Source organism: Stigmatopora nigra, chromosome 4, assembly GCF_051989575.1.
Source record: "Stigmatopora nigra isolate UIUO_SnigA chromosome 4, RoL_Snig_1.1, whole genome shotgun sequence".
Taxonomy (NCBI): Eukaryota; Metazoa; Chordata; class Actinopteri; order Syngnathiformes; family Syngnathidae; genus Stigmatopora; species Stigmatopora nigra.
Window position 1 is genome coordinate 8,352,637 of NC_135511.1, and position 19,366 is coordinate 8,372,002.

General features: G+C 41.0%; 1 protein-coding gene across 4 annotated transcripts; it reads right to left on the reverse strand.

The window, feature by feature from the left end:
• Positions 1-2,831: 2,831 nt before the first annotated feature.
• atxn2 (ataxin 2) lies at positions 2,832-19,122 on the reverse strand. 4 transcript variants are annotated; one of them, XM_077715152.1, is made up of 26 exons: positions 18,529-19,121; positions 15,968-15,998; positions 15,596-15,655; positions 15,179-15,250; positions 14,597-14,747; positions 14,005-14,019; positions 12,428-12,582; positions 12,258-12,349; positions 11,487-11,675; positions 11,238-11,410; positions 9,454-9,720; positions 8,357-8,542; positions 7,715-7,888; positions 7,543-7,644; positions 7,262-7,332; positions 6,858-7,186; positions 6,710-6,773; positions 6,187-6,333; positions 5,964-5,981; positions 5,467-5,539; positions 5,174-5,367; positions 4,643-4,769; positions 4,248-4,421; positions 3,951-4,162; positions 3,459-3,636; positions 2,832-3,381 (listed from the first exon to the last, which is right to left on the reverse strand). In XM_077715152.1, the coding sequence occupies exons 1-26, from the start codon at positions 18,621-18,623 to the stop codon at positions 3,353-3,355; spliced, it is 3,378 nt and encodes a 1,125-aa protein (XP_077571278.1). In that variant the 5' UTR covers positions 18,624-19,121; the 3' UTR covers positions 2,832-3,352. The 4 variants fall into 4 exon arrangements, with proteins under 4 accessions (XP_077571278.1, XP_077571280.1, XP_077571281.1 ...); XM_077715154.1 differs by lacking the exon at positions 14,005-14,019 and having other exon boundaries at positions 18,529-19,122; XM_077715155.1 differs by lacking the exon at positions 5,964-5,981 and having other exon boundaries at positions 18,529-19,120.
• Positions 19,123-19,366: the final 244 nt, after the last annotated feature.

Below are 19,366 nucleotides of genomic sequence, written 5' to 3' on the forward strand. Positions count from 1 at the left end.
GTGAGCGATTCAGAAGAATGAACTATAGCATCCCTCTTTGAGTTTAAAGGTGCAATAGAGTTTCATTGTAGTATACACACTGTTTTACAGCATCAAGACCACAAAAATCACAACTGTGCTACGTCATCTTCAAAACATGGACATTGAGTTGGGAGGACGAACCACCTCGTGGAGCATGGTAAGCAAGCCACCATCTTTTCCACATTCATTATGGTGGGACAATATGGGTGTACTTTGCCTATTGTCAACCCAGCTGTGTAAATTAAGTAGATGCGCAGTGTCTATCCTTTCAATGAGCCTTTCGATGCTGACGGACGACTGACTAGCACGCCAACCAGGTAGGTCAAAGAACAATTTGCTCGCCTTTTCGGCTCATTTTCCTGTGTGCCACTTGTGACTAGTTATGACGACGCTCTCCACTTGACTTAAAAAGTATGTTTTCCATTTTCTCTCCATTTTTAAGTCGTGTATATATATATATATATATATATATATATATATATATATATATATATATATATATATATATATATATATATATATATATATATATATATATATATATATATATATATATATATATATATATATATATATATATATATATATATATATATATATATATATATATATATATATATATATATATATATATATATATATATATATATATATATATATATATATATATATATATATATATATATATATATATATATATATATATATATATATATATATATATATATATATATATATATATATAGACTTAATTTACTCAAACAATGCCAAGCCATCAACAGATAGTTGTTTCTATATATTTGTAGTCAAGACCTTCCAATAATGACATTGGAAAGTGTAGCTGATTTGTGGTGCAGAGGTTTGTTCACTTGACTCCCATGTGGGAGACTGTGGTTCGAATCCTGGTCCAGAAACATTTTCCCTTAGTTGTTTCTATGCATTTGTAGTCAAGACCTTGCAATAATGACAAAGGAAAGTGTAGCTGATTTGTGGCTTAGTGGTTAGTTCACTTGGCTCCCATGTGGGAGACTGTGGTTTGAATCCCGGTTGTGACACTTTTTCACTTAGTTGTTTCTGTGGACTCAAGACACTCAAATGATTTAAAAGAAAAGTGTAGTCACTTGGTTGGCGCAGAGGTTAGTTCACAGGACTCCCGTCTGGGAGACCTTGGTTCGAATCCCGGTCGAGACACTTTTTCACTTAGTCATTTCTGTAGACTTCTTGGAAAGACACTCAAATGATTACAAAGAAAAGTGTAGCCACTTGGTTGGCGCAGAGGTTAGTTCACAGGACTCCCGTCTGGGAGACCTTGGTTCGAATCCCGGGCGAGACACTTTTTCACTTAGTCATTTCTGTGGACTTCTTGGATAGACACTCAAATGATTGCAAGGAAAAGTGTAGTCACTTGGTTGGCGCAGAGGTTAGTTCACAGGACTCCCGTGTGGGAGACCTGGGTTCGATTCCCGCTGCCGTCGTTTGGCTGAAAATACTTGGAAAGAAGAATTGGTAAATGGAATAAGAAGAAGGGGGAAAAAAAAGAAAAAACTTTTTAATTTATATTAAACACTTAGTCATACTTTTCAGCAAAAGGTTATATTCCGAACTGCCTTCGGCAGTTCGGAAGACAGTTGAAGGACCTGTCTGTGCGAAAGGCGTTCTCGGGTCGGCCTTCGGCCGACCCTCGACCGCTTGCTTGGTCAGTGAACCGCCGACACCGGGAAGCGAACTCCCGTTCTCTCCGTGCAAAGGCGAGTGTGCAACCCACTACACCAACTCGTGCCCCACTTATACATAGGTGTTGAAACGTTTTATCCAAGGAAACGGGGTGAAACACTTAGTCATTTTTTCGACAAAATGTTTCATCCACAACTGAAGACTTATACACTTAAACACTTAGACATTAGAACTTATTCTTTTAACTGAATAATATTGGGAAAATCATTGCCTGCACTGGGATTTGAACCCAGGACCACAGGGGTGGCAGACTGATGACTTAACCACTGGGCCACCACCCTGTGGGAGAAAGCAGTAGTACTTGTACTTTTAGCTGATTCATTTACCTGAATAATATACCTCAGCACTGTAAAAGCCCCTTCTTCCACCAGAGCTTTGAATCCCTTCTCATTTAAGCCTTCTAAATTCTATCGCAACTGTACAATCGACTCTTGTCATTTTTTTCAATAAACATAATCCGACTAAAGTCTCTATGAAGGATATCTGCCACCCCAAGGCAATCTAGAGAGACCAATCAGCCTACCGGGCATGTTTTTGACGCAGGTGGAGAGAACATGCAAATTTAACACAGGTGCACCGACCTGAATTTGAACCCAGGACCCCAAAACGCACTAACCACTCATCTGCCAGGCTGCACATATGTAAATCAATTTGTATGTAATGGTTTTAAGCTATATTTTAAAACCACTCTGATAATGTTAAAAAAAATAGAACATTATAACATATAAAATTTGCCAGAATGCAAGATGGAAGGATAAACATTTTGAAATATGTAATGCCTTCCTCCATGCACGTTAAATGACAATGTAAAAAATGCTTAATTTGTAATCTTACGTTTCATATTGAAGTTGAAATAGTTTAAGAAAAAAGATTTTTAAGTGAGAGGGGGAAATGCTAAAGAGAAAAGTGCTACTGTGAGGATGTGTCATTTTACAAAATAAAAGCTGTGAAGAGATTCATGACACGCTTAAAAACTTAACTTGAAAAATTAGGAATGTGAACATTAGGAGACTGAAGTTGTTCAATTATAAACAAGCAAAATATCTCAAAGAAAAAGTCCATTTTCCAGCAACCAGTTCAGTTTTTAAAACTTTTTTTTATTTTGTAATTTTTTTGTCCTGTTTTTTTTTTTAATTATTTATATTATCTACAAAGTAAAAGTTTAACTTAAAAGTTACATTAGGGTCGGGTGAGAGGTGGGTGGTGATCGCTGTCCTATTTTTTTTTCTTCTCATAAATAAACGCTCCTCCTATTTTCCCTGCCGCTTGCCATTTTTTTAGTCTGGTTAGACTTGTAGTCTTGTAGCAGCTGCGGCACAACAGTAACATTAATACTGTTCAAAAGAGGTTGCTTCCCTCCCCCTTTGTCATTCACCCCAGCACCAGATGCAGACAAAATTCCAGTTGAATTCGTCCCACGTCATAGATTAGTTTCTCTTCAAACAAGTCACCGCATCATCAACCGGTTAACATTCTCTTATTGCCTTGACTGAGGAATTAAGGAAAGAGGATGGAAAGAAAAATGGAAGAGAAAAGAGGGATGAAGGGCTCTTCGTCCTCTTCGGGAACCAAGGTGGCGGCCCCTTCTGTCGGCCATCTACAGCTGCTGCTGGTGATGAGGCTGCACTGCAGGGTGAAGCGGACGCAACGTCAAAGTGGCGCCCACGTGCAAAGCTCGGCCGGCGGCTGTTTTGATGCTATACCTTGCGGATGCGCCAGGTAGGAGAATGGCGTCGTGGAAGAGACGGGGATATGGTTGAGGGCCGTCTGGGCCATGGGGGGCTGCGGGCCTCCCGGCGGACCCTGGGCAGCCATCAGCATCATGGGTGCGTGGGCCGCTGCCGCGTGGTGCGACGCCACCATGCTCGACTGCATGTGAGCCTGAATTGGAGACAACTTTGTTCAAACGGATTTGTGGGATTTCTAGGACTGGCTAGTGCAACTTCTAGTCCAAAAAAAACTAGGGTAATAATATATGTTAGCATTGCTTAACATAACATTATCAACATTTTGTTGGGTAAATATAATTCTCAAAAAAGATAGCCAAATTCACCACTGAGCATAGATCAGAGATCATTGCAGCTTGCATTATGTAATCTTTCATTTCATCACAATTTTTTTGACATTTTGGCATTCTTCCGCCTCAATCTCGTTTTCTCAGGAGAATAGTGAAATATTCTAATAGCGCCGTTTACCTGCTGCATCTGTGCCATGTGGTTGGGGTTGTAGCCATGCTGCACCTGCTGCGGGTGGATATAGACCGTCTGTTGGGCCGACGGGAAAGACGCCTGCGGGGACTGCGGGTTGGGGCCCGGCGTCATGGAGGGCGGCGTCGGGGCCAGAGCAGAGTACATGGGCTGCTGGGATTGGTTGGCCAGGTGCAGTGCCTGGGCGGCAGCCACGGCGGCTGAGGGGAAACGCGGCAAAAAAAAAACAAAGCAGTGTTCTTTTAGTGATGGAGGTCCATCCAGGGGGCCGGCCAAATGCCTCACCTGCTGCCGCCTGAGGGTGCTGCGCAGGTCCGGCGGCCGGGTGGTTAGGTGGACCACCGTGTTGAGGCGGTCCCCCCTGCTGGCCTTGCCCCGTGGGCGTGGCGGAAGGCTGCGGGTGGGGGTGCAAGGTGGCGCTCGGGTGGGCGTACTGTTGCGGCATGGGGCCGGGAGACACTATGTGGGGTTAAAGACAGATAGATGATTAAACCACAACATTGAAAATAAGCAACAAAACAACAGCTGTAATTTTACATTTTCGATATCGTAATATCACAATATGGAATCGTCATATTTCAGTTTTAATCCATTTTTCTCCCGTAACATCCCTATGTCTTGGCAGGTATCATTTCCTACGGCACAGTGGTTGGGAAGCATGGCGAGCAGGCGGGACTTACCATACATGGTATGCGTCTGCTCTGGGTACTGAGTGGCGGATGAAGACACCAAACCGGGCTGGCCGTGAGCATGAGGCGCCATCATGCGAGCGCTTCCCTGCATCACAGGACTGAACACATGCTGTGCCTGCAACATTAGATTAGATTACATTTTATTCATCCCACCATCAACCATTTTTTTGTTTGGTTGTGTTTTTCTGGGCGTATTCACTGCCATTAAAAACAGTGGACATCAAATCCATTCAAACTGGGATAGATGACAGTCTTCCATCGATTATTACAAATTCACTTCTTCACAATTTTCTCTTCTTTTTTTTAAGTTTATAAAAATGTGATAATCTACGCTGAAACTTGCAAACGAAAGCTACTCCTGTCTTCCGCTTGCCAATTATAATGGGGGTAATCACATTTTTTTTTCAATTATCGCAGCCCTGTCAGGTCTACATTAACTGCGATATTCGAGGGATTACTGTGCCACAAGAAGGGCCATTTGTTCCATTCGTTCCATTCGTCGATTGCCTTCAACTAGACCTGAGACTGGTAGTGTGGCATCTGCTGGACCAGCTGCTGACTGGGGAACTGCTGTGGACTGCACGCAAAGTACTGGGCAGAGTAGGCAGGGCTCTGCGTGATGATAGGCGGTCCGGCTGCCGTGGCCGGGTGCATCAAGGTGGGCGTGCCCTGCGGGTGGTGCTGGTCCGACCTCTGCTGCGGCATGTTGGGCACTGGGCAAGGCGAAAAGAAAAGAATGGACATCTTTTCATTCGAACAATGTATTTTTTCTCTTGTTGTGCGAGGACAAGGAAAAGCCAAGTTGTTCTCACCTTTACCTGGCCTGTAAGGTTTGGACTGGCTGACGGTCATGTGTGGCATCTGAACCTGGTACATTGCTGGAGACTGCATGGAAAGGACAATTAAGATGAAAGTTTATTATTTATGTTTGTTTTCTACTCAACAAGTATGGCTTTGAAAAAAAATTAAAAAAAATAAAAGAAAATAAAAAAGGTTAACACACAACTTAAAAAGGACACAAGCATGTCAGATTGTAGGCTTGATCTTACCTGGGACTAGCATGCATTTTCTACTTTTTGCGTGAGTGTGTTTAAACATTTCCCTGTCACTAAACCCCATGCACCTCTATCTAGTACTGCTAGAAATGTAACTTGTAAGAGGTGAATTGCAATAAGAAGTTGGCGAACCAAAATCCAAATGCGTTAAAAATTGGCAAGCAAGCAAAACGTCTCAGATCTAATAAGGCTAACCCCCAAAAATGGAAGATAGAGGAAAAAAAAAAAAGAAAATTTAGGAAAAATTCACAAACCTTCCATATTATGCTTTTCTAATGGAGCGAGAGGGAGAGAGGGAGAAAGAGAGAGAGGATGAGGAGCAGGGGAAGAAAAGGAAAAGTGTGTCTTTACATGTGTGTAATGTTGAATCACCAAGTTTGTCTTAAAGCGACAAGAGACGAATAAATCAGCGTTTTCGGTCCAAGCGGAACATTCACGTCACAGGCGGGCCAGCTACAAAAGAGGCGCATGTCTCACCTGTACGCCAGGGCTAACTGGGGTGAGAGGATACATCTGGGGGAAGCACACTGGCTGGCCATAGACAGTGGGTGGCTGTTGGACCACGATGGAGGGGCTGGGCTGGCCCTGAGGTCGCGGGGGTGTCGGGGTGTTGGCTGGCTTGGGCTGGTAAAAAAGACGGGAACAAATACAAAAAAAAAATTGATTTACGCACTTCCCTACCAGTCCCTTAAATCGGGGCCTCCCCCTGAAAAGGTGCCGAGCCCCAAAATTAAATGTATGCATAGTTTATGCATAATTTATGCATAGTTTATGCTTTTTGTTACCAGGTTGGAAGGGTGCCACAAAAATTGGTCCTGTTCTTTTCCAAATTTTCATTGCTAGAGGTGCATAAATTATTTCTCTCTAAAATGTATATGATAATAATAATAATGACTTATATGTATTCATTAGTATAAAGAAATGAATGCAAAAACACCCATTTTTAAAAATTGGGCGTTTACACTTAGTTTTTGCTGCCTTGTTGTGAAGGCCCTCTCACCTGCGCATTGAACCTTGGCTTGAACTCGTTGGCATTGGGGTTTAAAGTAGACTTCTTCACTTGGCTGGAGGAAGGGGAAAAAAGCAGTTTGTTTATCGATTCCACAATTTGACTGTTTGGCCAGAGGCCTCAATAAAGTCTCACTCACTCTTGCACGCCCTCCTTCTTGTCCTCCTTCTCATCATGCTTGGATCCGCTAAAAGAAGACATGGTTGTTGTCTGGACGCCCTGCGACGTCACGTCCAGCCCCGCTCTCTTCTGCTCCAGGCCTGAAGGAGACGGGGACAGAGCGGCGGGGCTCCCCGGCTTGCTTGTGTTGATAGTGCCTGCAGATGGCGAGGCTCCGCCACGGTCTTCGGGTCCAATCGCAGAAGCTTTGTCCATGGAAGCCAGTTCAGTAGGCTTGTCTGCAGAGTCTCTTGGAGGTTTGCTGATGATGTGGTCAAAGGCAGGGTCTGGGTTGGAACTAGACTGCAACTGAAAGATACACCAAGAGTTAAATGCAGCAGGGAAATTTGACAGTGATTTAGCACAGCACCACAAGATACTCACCCTAAAATCTTCACTAAATTTCTTCAAGTTGTCTATTTGTTTCCTGTGGTCAGGTGCCAAGGAAGGGGGACCTGTCGGAGGAGGCAAAATTATTTTTCCCAACCAAACACATAAATTTGAAAAACCATGCCAACTCACACAGATGCCACAAAAAAGTATGATAATAAGGAAAATCACATTTTAATTTACTGAATTTTCCATACTAAAAATTAGATTTTGTTCAAGGAAGAACCTGGTGTAGTCATATGACAAAGGACTTGACTTTCAGAATTTTAGAGTACCTTTACACACAGATCTGTTGATACTGGCATTACTGTCCTTCATGTTGTCCTTGTTATCTTTGGGGGATGTTTGTCTCGTCTCCTGGACACGATTTTCTTTAACTGCAACACATTTACACATTACGTACTAAATTTTTGGAAGCCGTGGGAATGTTTCCAATTGGAACCTTACCATCTCCTGACAGGGAAGAGACCATGTTAGGGGCAGAGCTCGCAGCAGTAGGGGCGGAATCGGACGTCGGCGGGGCAAAAGAATCTGCAGGAGCGGTTCCTGTCTGAGACAGAGAAGCGGAGGAAGGGGGGACTCCGCCGATGCTATTCTGACGTGGGGAGCGAGGTCTGTGAGCTAAAGAAGAAAAATAGTTTAGTGTTTAAACTCAATCTATGATATTCTACGATTCAAAAAAGGGAAAACCAAGCTATATGAAAACATTTGGGTTTACTAATATAACTTTTGAGGGAAATAAAATGACATTGATTCTTGGCAGGAGCTTGTCGATATCCTGTTAAGATCCAAAGTAACACAAGTAACACCGTATTCTTGTTCTTCTTGAGAACACCAACGTAAATTGCCTATTCTGCCTTCAATTGTGGGATAATCAAAATTATTTATTGTAGCTCCAGTGATGTATTTGATTTGATCATCAGAGCCTGATGTTTAATTTTTTGTCCAAGGACTAACCATGGAAAATTATTTTAAAGAACTATGTTAGTCAAGACATCGGAAGATTAACTGTTGCTGTGCCTTGTTGGGGATTCTGCTGAGAATTAGAGACTACTGGCAACGTGGCTGAAGTCGATTTACAGTAACTACCTCCACTGACAATAGAAGACCAAGTTCCTCCTGAGGAGTTGCCTCTGTTGGACGGGGCCAATGGGACCTCTCCAGCGGTGTTGTGAGAAATGAGATCCACTCCTGGCGGCATCCCAGCAGTCCTGCTGGGGGGCACTCTGTGAGTGCGAGGAGTCCTCTGGGATTTCGGGGACATCCGTGGTGGACCTGCAAAGACACACAGCAAAGGACATTTGAGAGAAGCGCTTAAGAAAAATGTCAAACAAACGACACTCACAGTTGGTGTGTTGAACATGCTTGTTAGTACCAAAGAAGTGACAAGACCACACACACACACACACACCAAAATTTCAAACCACAGCCAAGCCAGCAGAGAGAGGAAGGCGGGAGGATGGTGGGGAGAAGGTGAGATGGTGTTGAACAGATTCACCAACAAGCAAAGTCGTGCTAATGAACTGGTGACCCCTTAGAGCAAGGTTTTGAATGAAATTGGAAACTAAAAATCACTCAAACTGGCAAATTCCAATTGGTTGGATGGCATGGAACATGCTCCAAGACTCAACGCTTTATGTAGAATTTTATTAAGGGATTTCGTTTGTTTAGTATTAAATAACAATAAAAAATGAGGCCTGGCATCCACATACGTGGACATTAAATTGCAACATGTAGTGCAGCGTGCCTCAACTACCAAATGTTAATATTGTGGCCTATATAACCTCATATGAGATGTCTACATGTGTGGATGCCAGCTGTTTATGAGATTAGGGTTTTTTTTTAAATCATCAAAAATAATGAATCATCCTGTAATGGTTTAATCTGAAAAGAAACACCATCTAGGAGATCACCATCCAACTGGAATTGAAGTCATTTGTGGATAATTTGTTTGCGCTTTAAATCCCACCCACTCCCCAAAAAGGCTGAGAGCGACATCCTCACAAATTCCAAAACAATGCAAAAGCCACCTTATCTACGACCACGGTTGTTCCATACTAGACCTGGGCAAATGAACGTTTTTGTTTGATTGTTTTTGTTTTTAAAACAATCAACTTATTTAACATCAATCCATCCACCTTCAACTCATGCCTTTGCCCAGATCTACACCACACTGATGTGGGTACCTTCTGAAGACATGCGTTTGGGCAGAGTGGAAGCCGGCGGTGTGGGCCCATGGAGGGGAAAGGGAGACGAGGAGGAGGAAGAGGAGCAAGAGGAGGGATAGGAGGAGTGGGAAGAATGAGAGGGAGGCCTGGAAGGTCGAGAGGGGGGTCTGGAGGGTGGCCTGGTGGGAGTGGTGGCCCGAGGTGGCAGAGAGGAGTTGCCGGGCTGGTAGCGAGGAAGGGGGCGGGAGGAAGGAGATGGACAGGGTGAGGGCCAATGGGATGAACCTAAAGGAGGGAAGGACAAATGATCAAAGATGACACATGGCGGATGATGAGCAATTCAAAAGGAAAAAAAAAAAAAGAGTTGAGCGAGAACATAAAGGTACATGCCATTCATTAATAATTGAGACGGGAGAGCAGGGATTAAAAAAGGCATAAACATAAAGGCATAGCAAATGCGAGATTAGTTATGCCTATTTTACAGTTATTATTGGACTGTCAAAGACAAAAAGGTGAAAAATGAAAAAGGAAGTTAGATTGATGCCTAACAATAACAGTGACCCATTAAGAGACTTAAATTTGTCAAAGAACGAGTGATCTATAAAATGTGTCAAAACAATCACTTTGGGACTCCGTTATTACATTTTAAGTCAAATGTGAGCACACATACTGCAACACTTTACACATGCACACGATATAGCAATAATGAACAACAACAATAAGTATGCATTCTTCTTCTTAATAAACTACGTTTTAGAAGTCCATTTTTTAAGACTCCAATAGCATAACTGCCTCTCCATTCATCGACATGGGTGAAACTAACTTGACAAGAGTATTTTGAGTTACATTTCTTTGAGTAACAAATTTACTTGTACCTCAAAGTGGCACTACATGAGAAAAAAAATCCTGTGTATAGCGGTCCTCATGTTTACCAGAATTCTATTGTTGAAAAGCCAACCAAACTCACATTAATTGAAATGCTGTGCAATCTATTCAGAAAGCCTAGTCCATGTGTTGAACCAACTAAGCAATACGTTGCACAATGACGATTACATATAGATTGAAGTCAATTGATTATGCTTTTGTTTTCCAGACAAACACCTCTGTATTCAATATACAATCAATCAAAACAGCAGCAGGACATGCCTCAAGTTTGTGGAAGATTTTGACCCAAAATGAGCCCAAGCATGGTCCCTTAAAAAATGGCAAATGCATTCTCAAACATAAAACACAAAACTACATGAGCACTCGAAAAGCAGACCTCCTCTAAACAGCCAAATTGAAAGTGTTGTCATATTTCTAACCTCACTTCTCCTAACATCAAATTTGAGTTAAATAAGCACATTATTAAGTTATCACGGAATTCCTTTTCTGACCTCTGTGAACCACTACATTTGATGATGTATCTATACAAAAATATGGCCAACCTAATACAGCCAATTAGATCATTTGAAAGTGCGGCAGTGATCTCACGGTTATGCCGCTGCAAATCTTAATTAATTGTGTGCCATTTGTTACCTTGAACACTATCATAAACCTAGGTATAATTGTATTCTTATTAAAAAGACAGTTTGTATCTATCGTAAGGGGGGGGAGAAAAAAAATCATACATTTAAAGCATTAACTTTTTTTTTTAATTCATTTTTATTATATGACAAACTTATATTTACTAAAGAAAGACGGGGAAAAAGAAAATGCCGACCTAAAAGTATTAAGAACATACTTCAGGTCGCGTCAATGAAAATGTTGGCTACAAGGAAGCACAAAGCATCACTGGCATGTGTGAGCGGGATCATCCGTACCTCCGTTCACCACCCTCTGGTCGCCCCCAGGGTTCTGATTGTAGTCATGCAGTCCCACACGAGGAGCCGAAGGCCCAGTAGAGTTCGCATTCAGTCGAGGGGAATTCTGCCGTCCGGGTCCCCATGACATAGCATCCCGGTTTCTCTGACCTGGGGGAATGTATTTGTTCTCTCTGCATGGAGACACACAGAATCAGTACTATGCCATTACATTGCAGTTGCCTCGTCAGGCAGTAAACTTTGCATCACCTGCTCAATGTGTGCATCTCTCTTTCACTTCGCACCACGGCAGTGAATTTGTCTTCCTCTGTGCGCTCGTCGTTCTCGAGGGCCACACGGGCCTTATAAGTGGAGCTGGCTTCTATCTCATCAGCCAACTGAGCAGCCCGTGCTTCCCTCTTGAGGAACTCCTCCGAGTTGTCGCGTTCAAGTGGGACCCTTCGGATGTAAAAACAAGTTAGAGGACAGCAATGGCCTAATACGTGTACAGTACTTTTTGTAATTTATAAATGATGGCTATTGTATAAATTACGATTTTTTTTAAATCACAAAACTGTGGTGATGTGGTGTAAGGATTAAGAAAATCGTTTAATGTGCCTATTTTGCTTTTTATTCTAATATTTTTTTTACAGCTAATGAAAAATTCAACACATTTCTGAGAAAACTGAAAATGTATATGATGTGTTATTCATGAAAAGATTTAAAAAAAACAAAGTGGGCCATTTGAGACCAAATAACAATTGAGTATACAAAGGAACAGCCTCTGGTCAGGTATTTGAGAATCGCACCAAAAACATTATGTGCACTCCTGGTTTTATTGCTATCCTTGAATTGTTGTTATTTTTTTACTCTGAATAATGTAGAAGTCCAATACCGAAACGAGCAAATTATCCAAAAAAATGGACAGAAGTGTAATTATTAAGAATTACTTTACAGAGTTTGGAAAAATGTGATTGAAAAATACATTCAAAAGGTAGTAGAAGTGTATAAAAATGTATTTACGTAACCAATATATCTTACGTATAAGTGGACAGGCTGCTGTCATATGTGGACAAGACACCATACTTTTCCTCGTTGTACTTGAACATATCATTGGGGTCCCACCCATTTGACTACAACAATAACAGAATGGGTTATGCTTTTTAGTCTGCACAACAGTGTTTGTTGTGGCTTCGCGTGTTGATTCTCACCACATCATTGTCAAGAGACTCGAGGCTGTCAGAATTGTGGGTTTCTCCACCGTCCCATGGTTCAAGATCTTTCTCTTTGTGCTCGCCATTAATCCTGCCACTCACTGCGGCGTCTGTGAAGTTATCTGAGACACGCAGGGATACACCTTTATGCTCTGCAGACACACATACAAACAGGCAGGGAAACCGCACCCTTAATATTTTTGATTCAAAGCACACATGCCTTCATAATTTAGCCACAAACTCTATTTATAGTGTTCTATGAAAGAATAACAGTCACATTCACAAAAATATCTATCCTTTCATAACAGAAAACAGAACTATTGAGCTGGTTTTATGTCATCATCCATTGTATTTGATTATCCTATTCATTTCAAAATGGACCATGAAAAAAAGATTAATCTGGAAGTTATATGGTACAATCCTAATATTGAATGGACAGAGTAATTCACATTAGCCACATTACATACATATTGTATGTACTGCATTGGACTGTTATGTGAGGAGAGCTGACAGAAGTGCTTTAGAATCACTATCCGTCCTTTAAGTGGAAGTTGCACACTCAGGGTTGGGGTAGAGTGAGGTAGGGTTAGCATGCAATTAGATTGTAGTCAATCAGAAAGCTGTCAAACGCAGGGAGAGCTGGGGTATTAGTAATTATAAAACATTTTGCAGTGTTTTAAGAAAGTTTCCAGTCTGTTGCTTTCAATGGAAGTGAAATGAGGAATTAACTGTACCTGGGCCCAATTATCATCGAATAATTTTGCACATTTTGTTGTCTATGAGTGACTACATCATAGTGCTGAAATGACCCCCACCCACACAAATTCTACATGGGATAAGTTTCATTCTTGATGATGGTTCAGCTCGCCAGGATTTTATGGTGGAAACTGGGTGATCTTCCAGTGAAAACAACATTATGGTGCTCAACTACAGTGGAACCAATCAATGTAGAATTCAATCTTTTGGCCATGACGTAGATCGACAGGTAAATAGTAGGGAATATTTACCAGTAATTAATCACCTATTTTGCTCCCAAAATGATTATTTAGCCTATTTCAATAAATACACAAACTATATCCCGAAACACCTTCGGAAAAACAAAACAGACAAGGGATGGGCATTATATAGCTTCCACAGAAAATGTCAATGTGAATTTGAACAATGAACTGTGAATAATGTAGTTCACACTGGCATCTTACTGCTGTGATTTTTAAATTTGGGGATTGCGTGTTCATATTCTCTTGACACTTTACTCTACTATCAACACCCCATGATGACAGAATTAGGTGACGATCATTATTTTCCAACAATAGTTTTAGGAAAGGTTAGATGGCAAAGCTAGGAAAGATATATTAACCATCCAGAATGAGGAATATGACTTCAGGAGCAATTTATTTAGGGAGGTTCCACTGTTTTTGATTCTTATTTTAGGGCCGTATGATGAAGCTGCAAAAACCTTGACAAAATCACCATACAGGACATGAGCAGCAGTATAAGCAGTTGCAGCAGGTTTAGTTTTTAGAGAGTTTTTTTTCAGGAAAAAAAGGCTGAGAGACTTAGACATAATATATTACCTGTATCTGAGGAAACTAGACCATGGGAGAGCAGAGACAGACAGATGACACGGAGTCAGAATATGTGACAGTAAATGAGAATGAAGACCTATTTCACATTGATGCAAGGCATTATGATAAACTGCATGGTTTTCTATAATTTAACCCATGATTCATTTACAGTACTTCAACAATTAAAGAAATATTGCTTTACCTAACTGTGCATAGCCTCACGGTACACGATTACAACAAATCTTTCGCAAACAATAAATGTCTGCCACATAGTAAGTCTCCAAGGAGAATTGCTTGGGTCAAGATGAATTGGACGGCATCATTCAGTTTTTACTATCGCGCAGCACCAGGGCTTTGGACCAATCGATGGATTGCATTTGTTTTCAACGAGCGGTCTTTCAGACCTGACAAGAGTCCCTACTTGGTAGTTAACACAAGCTGTTAAATGTGCTGTGTTGTCACTGAATCGCTCAGCCATTTGTTTTTGAGTAAATCCAAAGTGACAGTCACCTTCTGACACAATGAATACCTCATGAGTCTTCATATCATCACAGTAGAAATTAATCACAATAAAGTCGACGTGTCAAAATATATTGCCTACCTTTCCTGGCAAAATTAAGGTCAACGTCTTTGAAGGAGACGGTGACAACATCGGATGCCTTGAACACAATGCTTTCCACAATGTCCTCTTTCTTGGGGCCCACATTTGGCTCTGGGCTCTTCCTGTGGGCTGCATCCAATACCAGATCGCACTGGGAGAAATATCAAAGAAACTAAGTTCAATGCAGTTCATGGATAACAGAGCAAAGACACAAGCAGGCTCAAACCAGTAATATAAAATACTACTCCCAATAACAGCTGTAACAATGACGCTTGTATACATTCAAAATATTTACTGGTCCAATGATTTAATAAAATAAAAAAATAAAAATCCCATGACACACACTGATAAATGAATCCTTATCTAGAAGGCACTCGATGCTGTTATTCAATATCTATGTTTGGGTAAGTTTAGTTTTACCCTGAGTGTTTGAGAATTGTACAACAGCGCAGGAATCCACTCAAGAATATAGAAGCCTTAAAAGGAAGAGGAAGGGCCATCTATCGCTCATCCAAAAAAGAAACTATAACAAGTGGACTTTGTCAGCACCGCCTCTATAATGAACCTAAGTGACAAGCTTACCTCTGGACCGTAAGTCTTGAACACTCCCTCGTAGACGGCTCCATTTTTCACCTTTAATTCACACTTGGTCCCCTGTAATCAGCATTCATGCAATTTACTTTGGTAAGCACTTATCTCTGCACATCCTCAATGGTCAATGCCAATTCGCGAGTTCTAAAGTCACACATCGAATCCATCCACATTTGAACACCCTAATGTCCGGATCAATATGTTTTGTGAAAGCAGGCAGCTGTCTAAGCAAATTGGCCAGCCTTTTCTTTATTGCCACGTGGACATTTTGAGGAAACTACAGCATGACTAAGTCATTTACAGAAAGCATTAGTCAAACAATGTTATCTTGCATTGCTGGCTTTACTGCTATAGCAAGGTTACACAAAATTCCATCAAAAGCACTGCTCTACTAGAAAGAGAACATACCACAACAGACGTCAAGACGTGGACCATCCTCATGTTTCCATAAACTCCACTGAAAATGACCTGAAGAGCAATACAATGATGCAGTGTTACTATAAAGAAAACCCTGTTTCACCATTGAGGTAAAAGACAAAAAGCTAATACAGCATCTGTTATCTGACGAAAGGTCTCATCTGTCAACCTTGTGACAGTTATGGTATGTGTTCTACTGTTCTCTTCATGGCTAATGTGATGATTGTTTTCATGCTTTACCCAAAGAAACTGGTGCTATAATTTAAAAAAAAATAGATTGACTGGTTCACATTATACTTTGGAAAATAGCAGGTAGAGATAGACTTGAATAAATAAATCAAAACAGTCAGGCAAAGCACTTACCGCTGCAGGAGCTTTACCACTGTGTCTTCCCCTGTAAAATAAAAATGTCACTGATGGCAAACAGTCTCCTTCATGTTCTTACAAAGTGATCAAATATTTCCTAATAGACGGACGGTATTCCAGCAATTCCTGGTGGGCGAGATGTAAATCATTGAAAATGAACCAGCGTGGACCGTAAACCTCAAAAACATTAATGCCATGAATCCTTTTTTGATATGAGCATGTGGTACAATCAAATAAAACACCAGGTCAAAATTCTCAGCATGCTTTGAGAGGGCAGTGTCTAAATTAAGATTACAAGTTTAAAGTCAAGAAAAAATTTAGAAAATGCCTACGTGTGTTTAAACAAGCAGCACAGCATAGTGATTAAACTTGACACAGGTACACAGATACAGTCACGGAAATGTTCTATTATTCCTAGAATGGGCCTTATTATTCAAATAAAACAGCCTATACCTGGAGCATGTTCCACTATGCACCTAATCCTTCTCATAAAATGTAGAACATCTATTGAGCACATCTGGGGATATATAGTACTAAAAGTCACATTTTACAATTCCCCTTAGCAATTGAGTGTGTCCACAAATGTACCTTTTTTTATTGTTAAAGACTTAGCTTCTAGTTAAAGTTGAATAAAAGGTAAACGTAAGTGTATAAAACAAATAGTTCTGACGATAAAATGCAAACGTATTTGAAATCATGATAAACAAGTGTTTGTGCTCCATACTCAATGTAAAATAGTGCCATAGAGTAAAAACGGTTTTGTTTTTAAAAAAAGGGGCAGTATGCATTGTTATGAGATATATATTTAGTTTGATTTTATTCTATATTTCAATGTTAAAATTGTTAGCACTGGTAGTAGGGATGTATATCACCAATGTCATAGTGATTGGACAGCAATAGATTATTTGCTGATATAACATAATTCTAACATAATTCAATTTTGATTATATACAGCGGCCTAATGTACACTTACCACACTAAGTTGTTTCACCTAATACAACATAAAATATAAAGCAATTTTGACAATTTAGGTGCTGAAACATTTCACGCTTTAAAATGAAAGTAAACAAAATTTTAAAAACTAATTTTGATCAATTCAACTGGTCTGTTGATCAACTGATTATTGTATCAATCCAGATAGAAGTAAAAACAATTTCATGACAATATGATATAGATTATAGGGATAATGATACTTTTGTGCAGACGCATAGTGGTCACATTTGTTTTTGTTAGAAGTGGAAAAACTACATAAACAAAATGTCTGACAACAAATATCTGAATTTAATATCATGGCCTGCATGTTTTTCTGTGTGTGTTCTTGAACGCACAGAGCTTGTAAGTTGCACCGTATTTTTCCAACCATGCACCAGCATCCTCGTCCATGTCGTTAGACTTGCTTTATTGTACCAATAAAATGCAGTCATTTCTTAAAGAGACATCCAATAAGACATCTCATCTGTTGAAGCTGTCCTCGGGTGCACTTTATTCGTCTTGTAAGAGACTTGAATTGTACTATTGGCACATCCTAAAATGCATTTTTTTGTTGAGCATATCCTGGAATGCACCTTGTTCGGCTGCTGGAACGTGGCCAGGTATGCAATCACGTGAGAGAGCCCACTCGCCTTCACCAGAATCAATAGATGTTAGCTTTAATGAAACATCATTTTCTACTAATATCGGCTGGTATGAATCCCTTACAGATGCAGAGATCAAATAATTAGCTTCTTCCTCTGGGATGCGTTTAATAATTGGAGCGAGAAAATTAAAAAGACGGCCTCAATTGAAAGCTACGCAGTGAACAAACAGGGCGTACAGTGCTGTGCCGGCGAGGCAGGCCATAAATGCTAAAATGAATATATTTCGCTGACAGCTCTGCGATCACCTGTTCCATCGGGCACTGCCTTTCCAATTCACACATGAAGGGCATTATTATTATTATCATCATTATTATAATTATTAATATTATGTCACATGAGCCGGACGGCGTCAAGGTTGACGCGCAGCTAGCTCGTTTCTTCAACCTACACACCCCCATCGAGATATTAAATTAAAATCATTCAAAAATCCTAGAAAATAAACATTGGTCATGCATCACCTTGCGTGCATTTTTACACCAGTGACCATTCGCGTGATGCGTTTAGGTGACAGCCGTCTGATTAGCTTTACCGAGGCCACTGCCTTCAATTACGAGCTGTCAAATGACTAATTAACACGCAATACTCCTGCGTTGCCAGGTGGTCAGTGCCCCAAACATGCACGAAAAGAAATATTCATCTTAAAAATACGTGAATAATACGATGGCGTCAATGTGCAATCGGTTGGGCGCACGGACAGGCCGCGCTAGCTCGGTTGCTCCTTGGGTGACCAACGCGACGCAAGGCCCTCACGCTTCGTTCCCCCCAAATAAATAAATTAATAAATAAAACAGCACGACAGATAAATGTCAACGCTTGAAAACAGATCCGCGGTCAAGCAAATAGCACCACGTCAGGGAATCGGACCACAGTACATCAAATCGTCGATTTATTGAAGTAAATGAGTTTTCGATTTGCACGGACCTGCCCAGATTCTGCCGTCCCCCGCCGCTTCCTCCGGCACCAGCGGCGTTGCCACCGCCGGCCTTGCTGCGATTTCCACCGGCCTTCATTGACATGGCGAGCCCATAAAAGACGGTGTGTGGAAATGGCCAAATAGGCACCGCAAATTCACTCGTTGACGGTGAGACGATGTCTGTGCGGTTGGTTGGGCTGGGTTAGCCGCTGCCGTCCTGGGCTTTGGGGCTAGCTGGCTAATGTCAACGTGCCTTAGTCTTGAAGGAAAATGCTACGCTAACAAGCTACCTGTACAAGTGTATTAAAACAAAAGGGAAAACGCGACTTTAAAACAAGACAACACGTGAAAACGGTTCTCCCGAATTAGTTGCGGGCGTTGAACCTCTCACCAACGTACCGCGTTAATCCCAAAGAAATATTTTTTAAATCTGAATTGATTTGAGAACTGTCTCGGGCTGTTTCCGTTGCTAACACCGAAAAGACCAAAACAGTCTGAAAGGGGACAAAAAATGGCGGAGGGATATTTCACATGCATAACGGTTCTTGGCATCTATGGAAAAAAATGGAAAATATCCTGGTAAAAATCAACGGAAATACACTAATATAACGAAAAGATAATTCAAAACTTAAAATATATGAAGACAGGCGGAGTTGTGTCATTAAAACGAACCCGCCAATTGGCGGGACTATTTTCAGGAAGTTCTCTAAGGCTGTGTTGAGGCATCCACGTGAGCCGGCGAACACATACCGCATACACATGCGCTTCCTTCATACTGTAACGTACTGTGTATGTAGACTCAAATGATATTGCAATTAAATACATTGTAATTGCACATTAAAAAAT

Excerpts from the sequence above, each read along its gene's own strand:
- atxn2 (XM_077715152.1), bottom strand. The coding sequence starts at position 18,623 with ATGTCAATGAAGGCCGGTGGAAATCGCAGCAAGGCCGGCGGTGGCAAC. Across the intron at positions 7,187-7,261 it reads AATTTAGTGAAGATTTTAGG|TTGCAGTCTAGTTCCAACCC; the intron begins GTGAGTATCTTG and ends TGTATCTTTCAG. Across the intron at positions 4,163-4,247 it reads GCACCCTCAGGCGGCAGCAG|CCGCCGTGGCTGCCGCCCAG; the intron begins GTGAGGCATTTG and ends GTTTCCCCTCAG.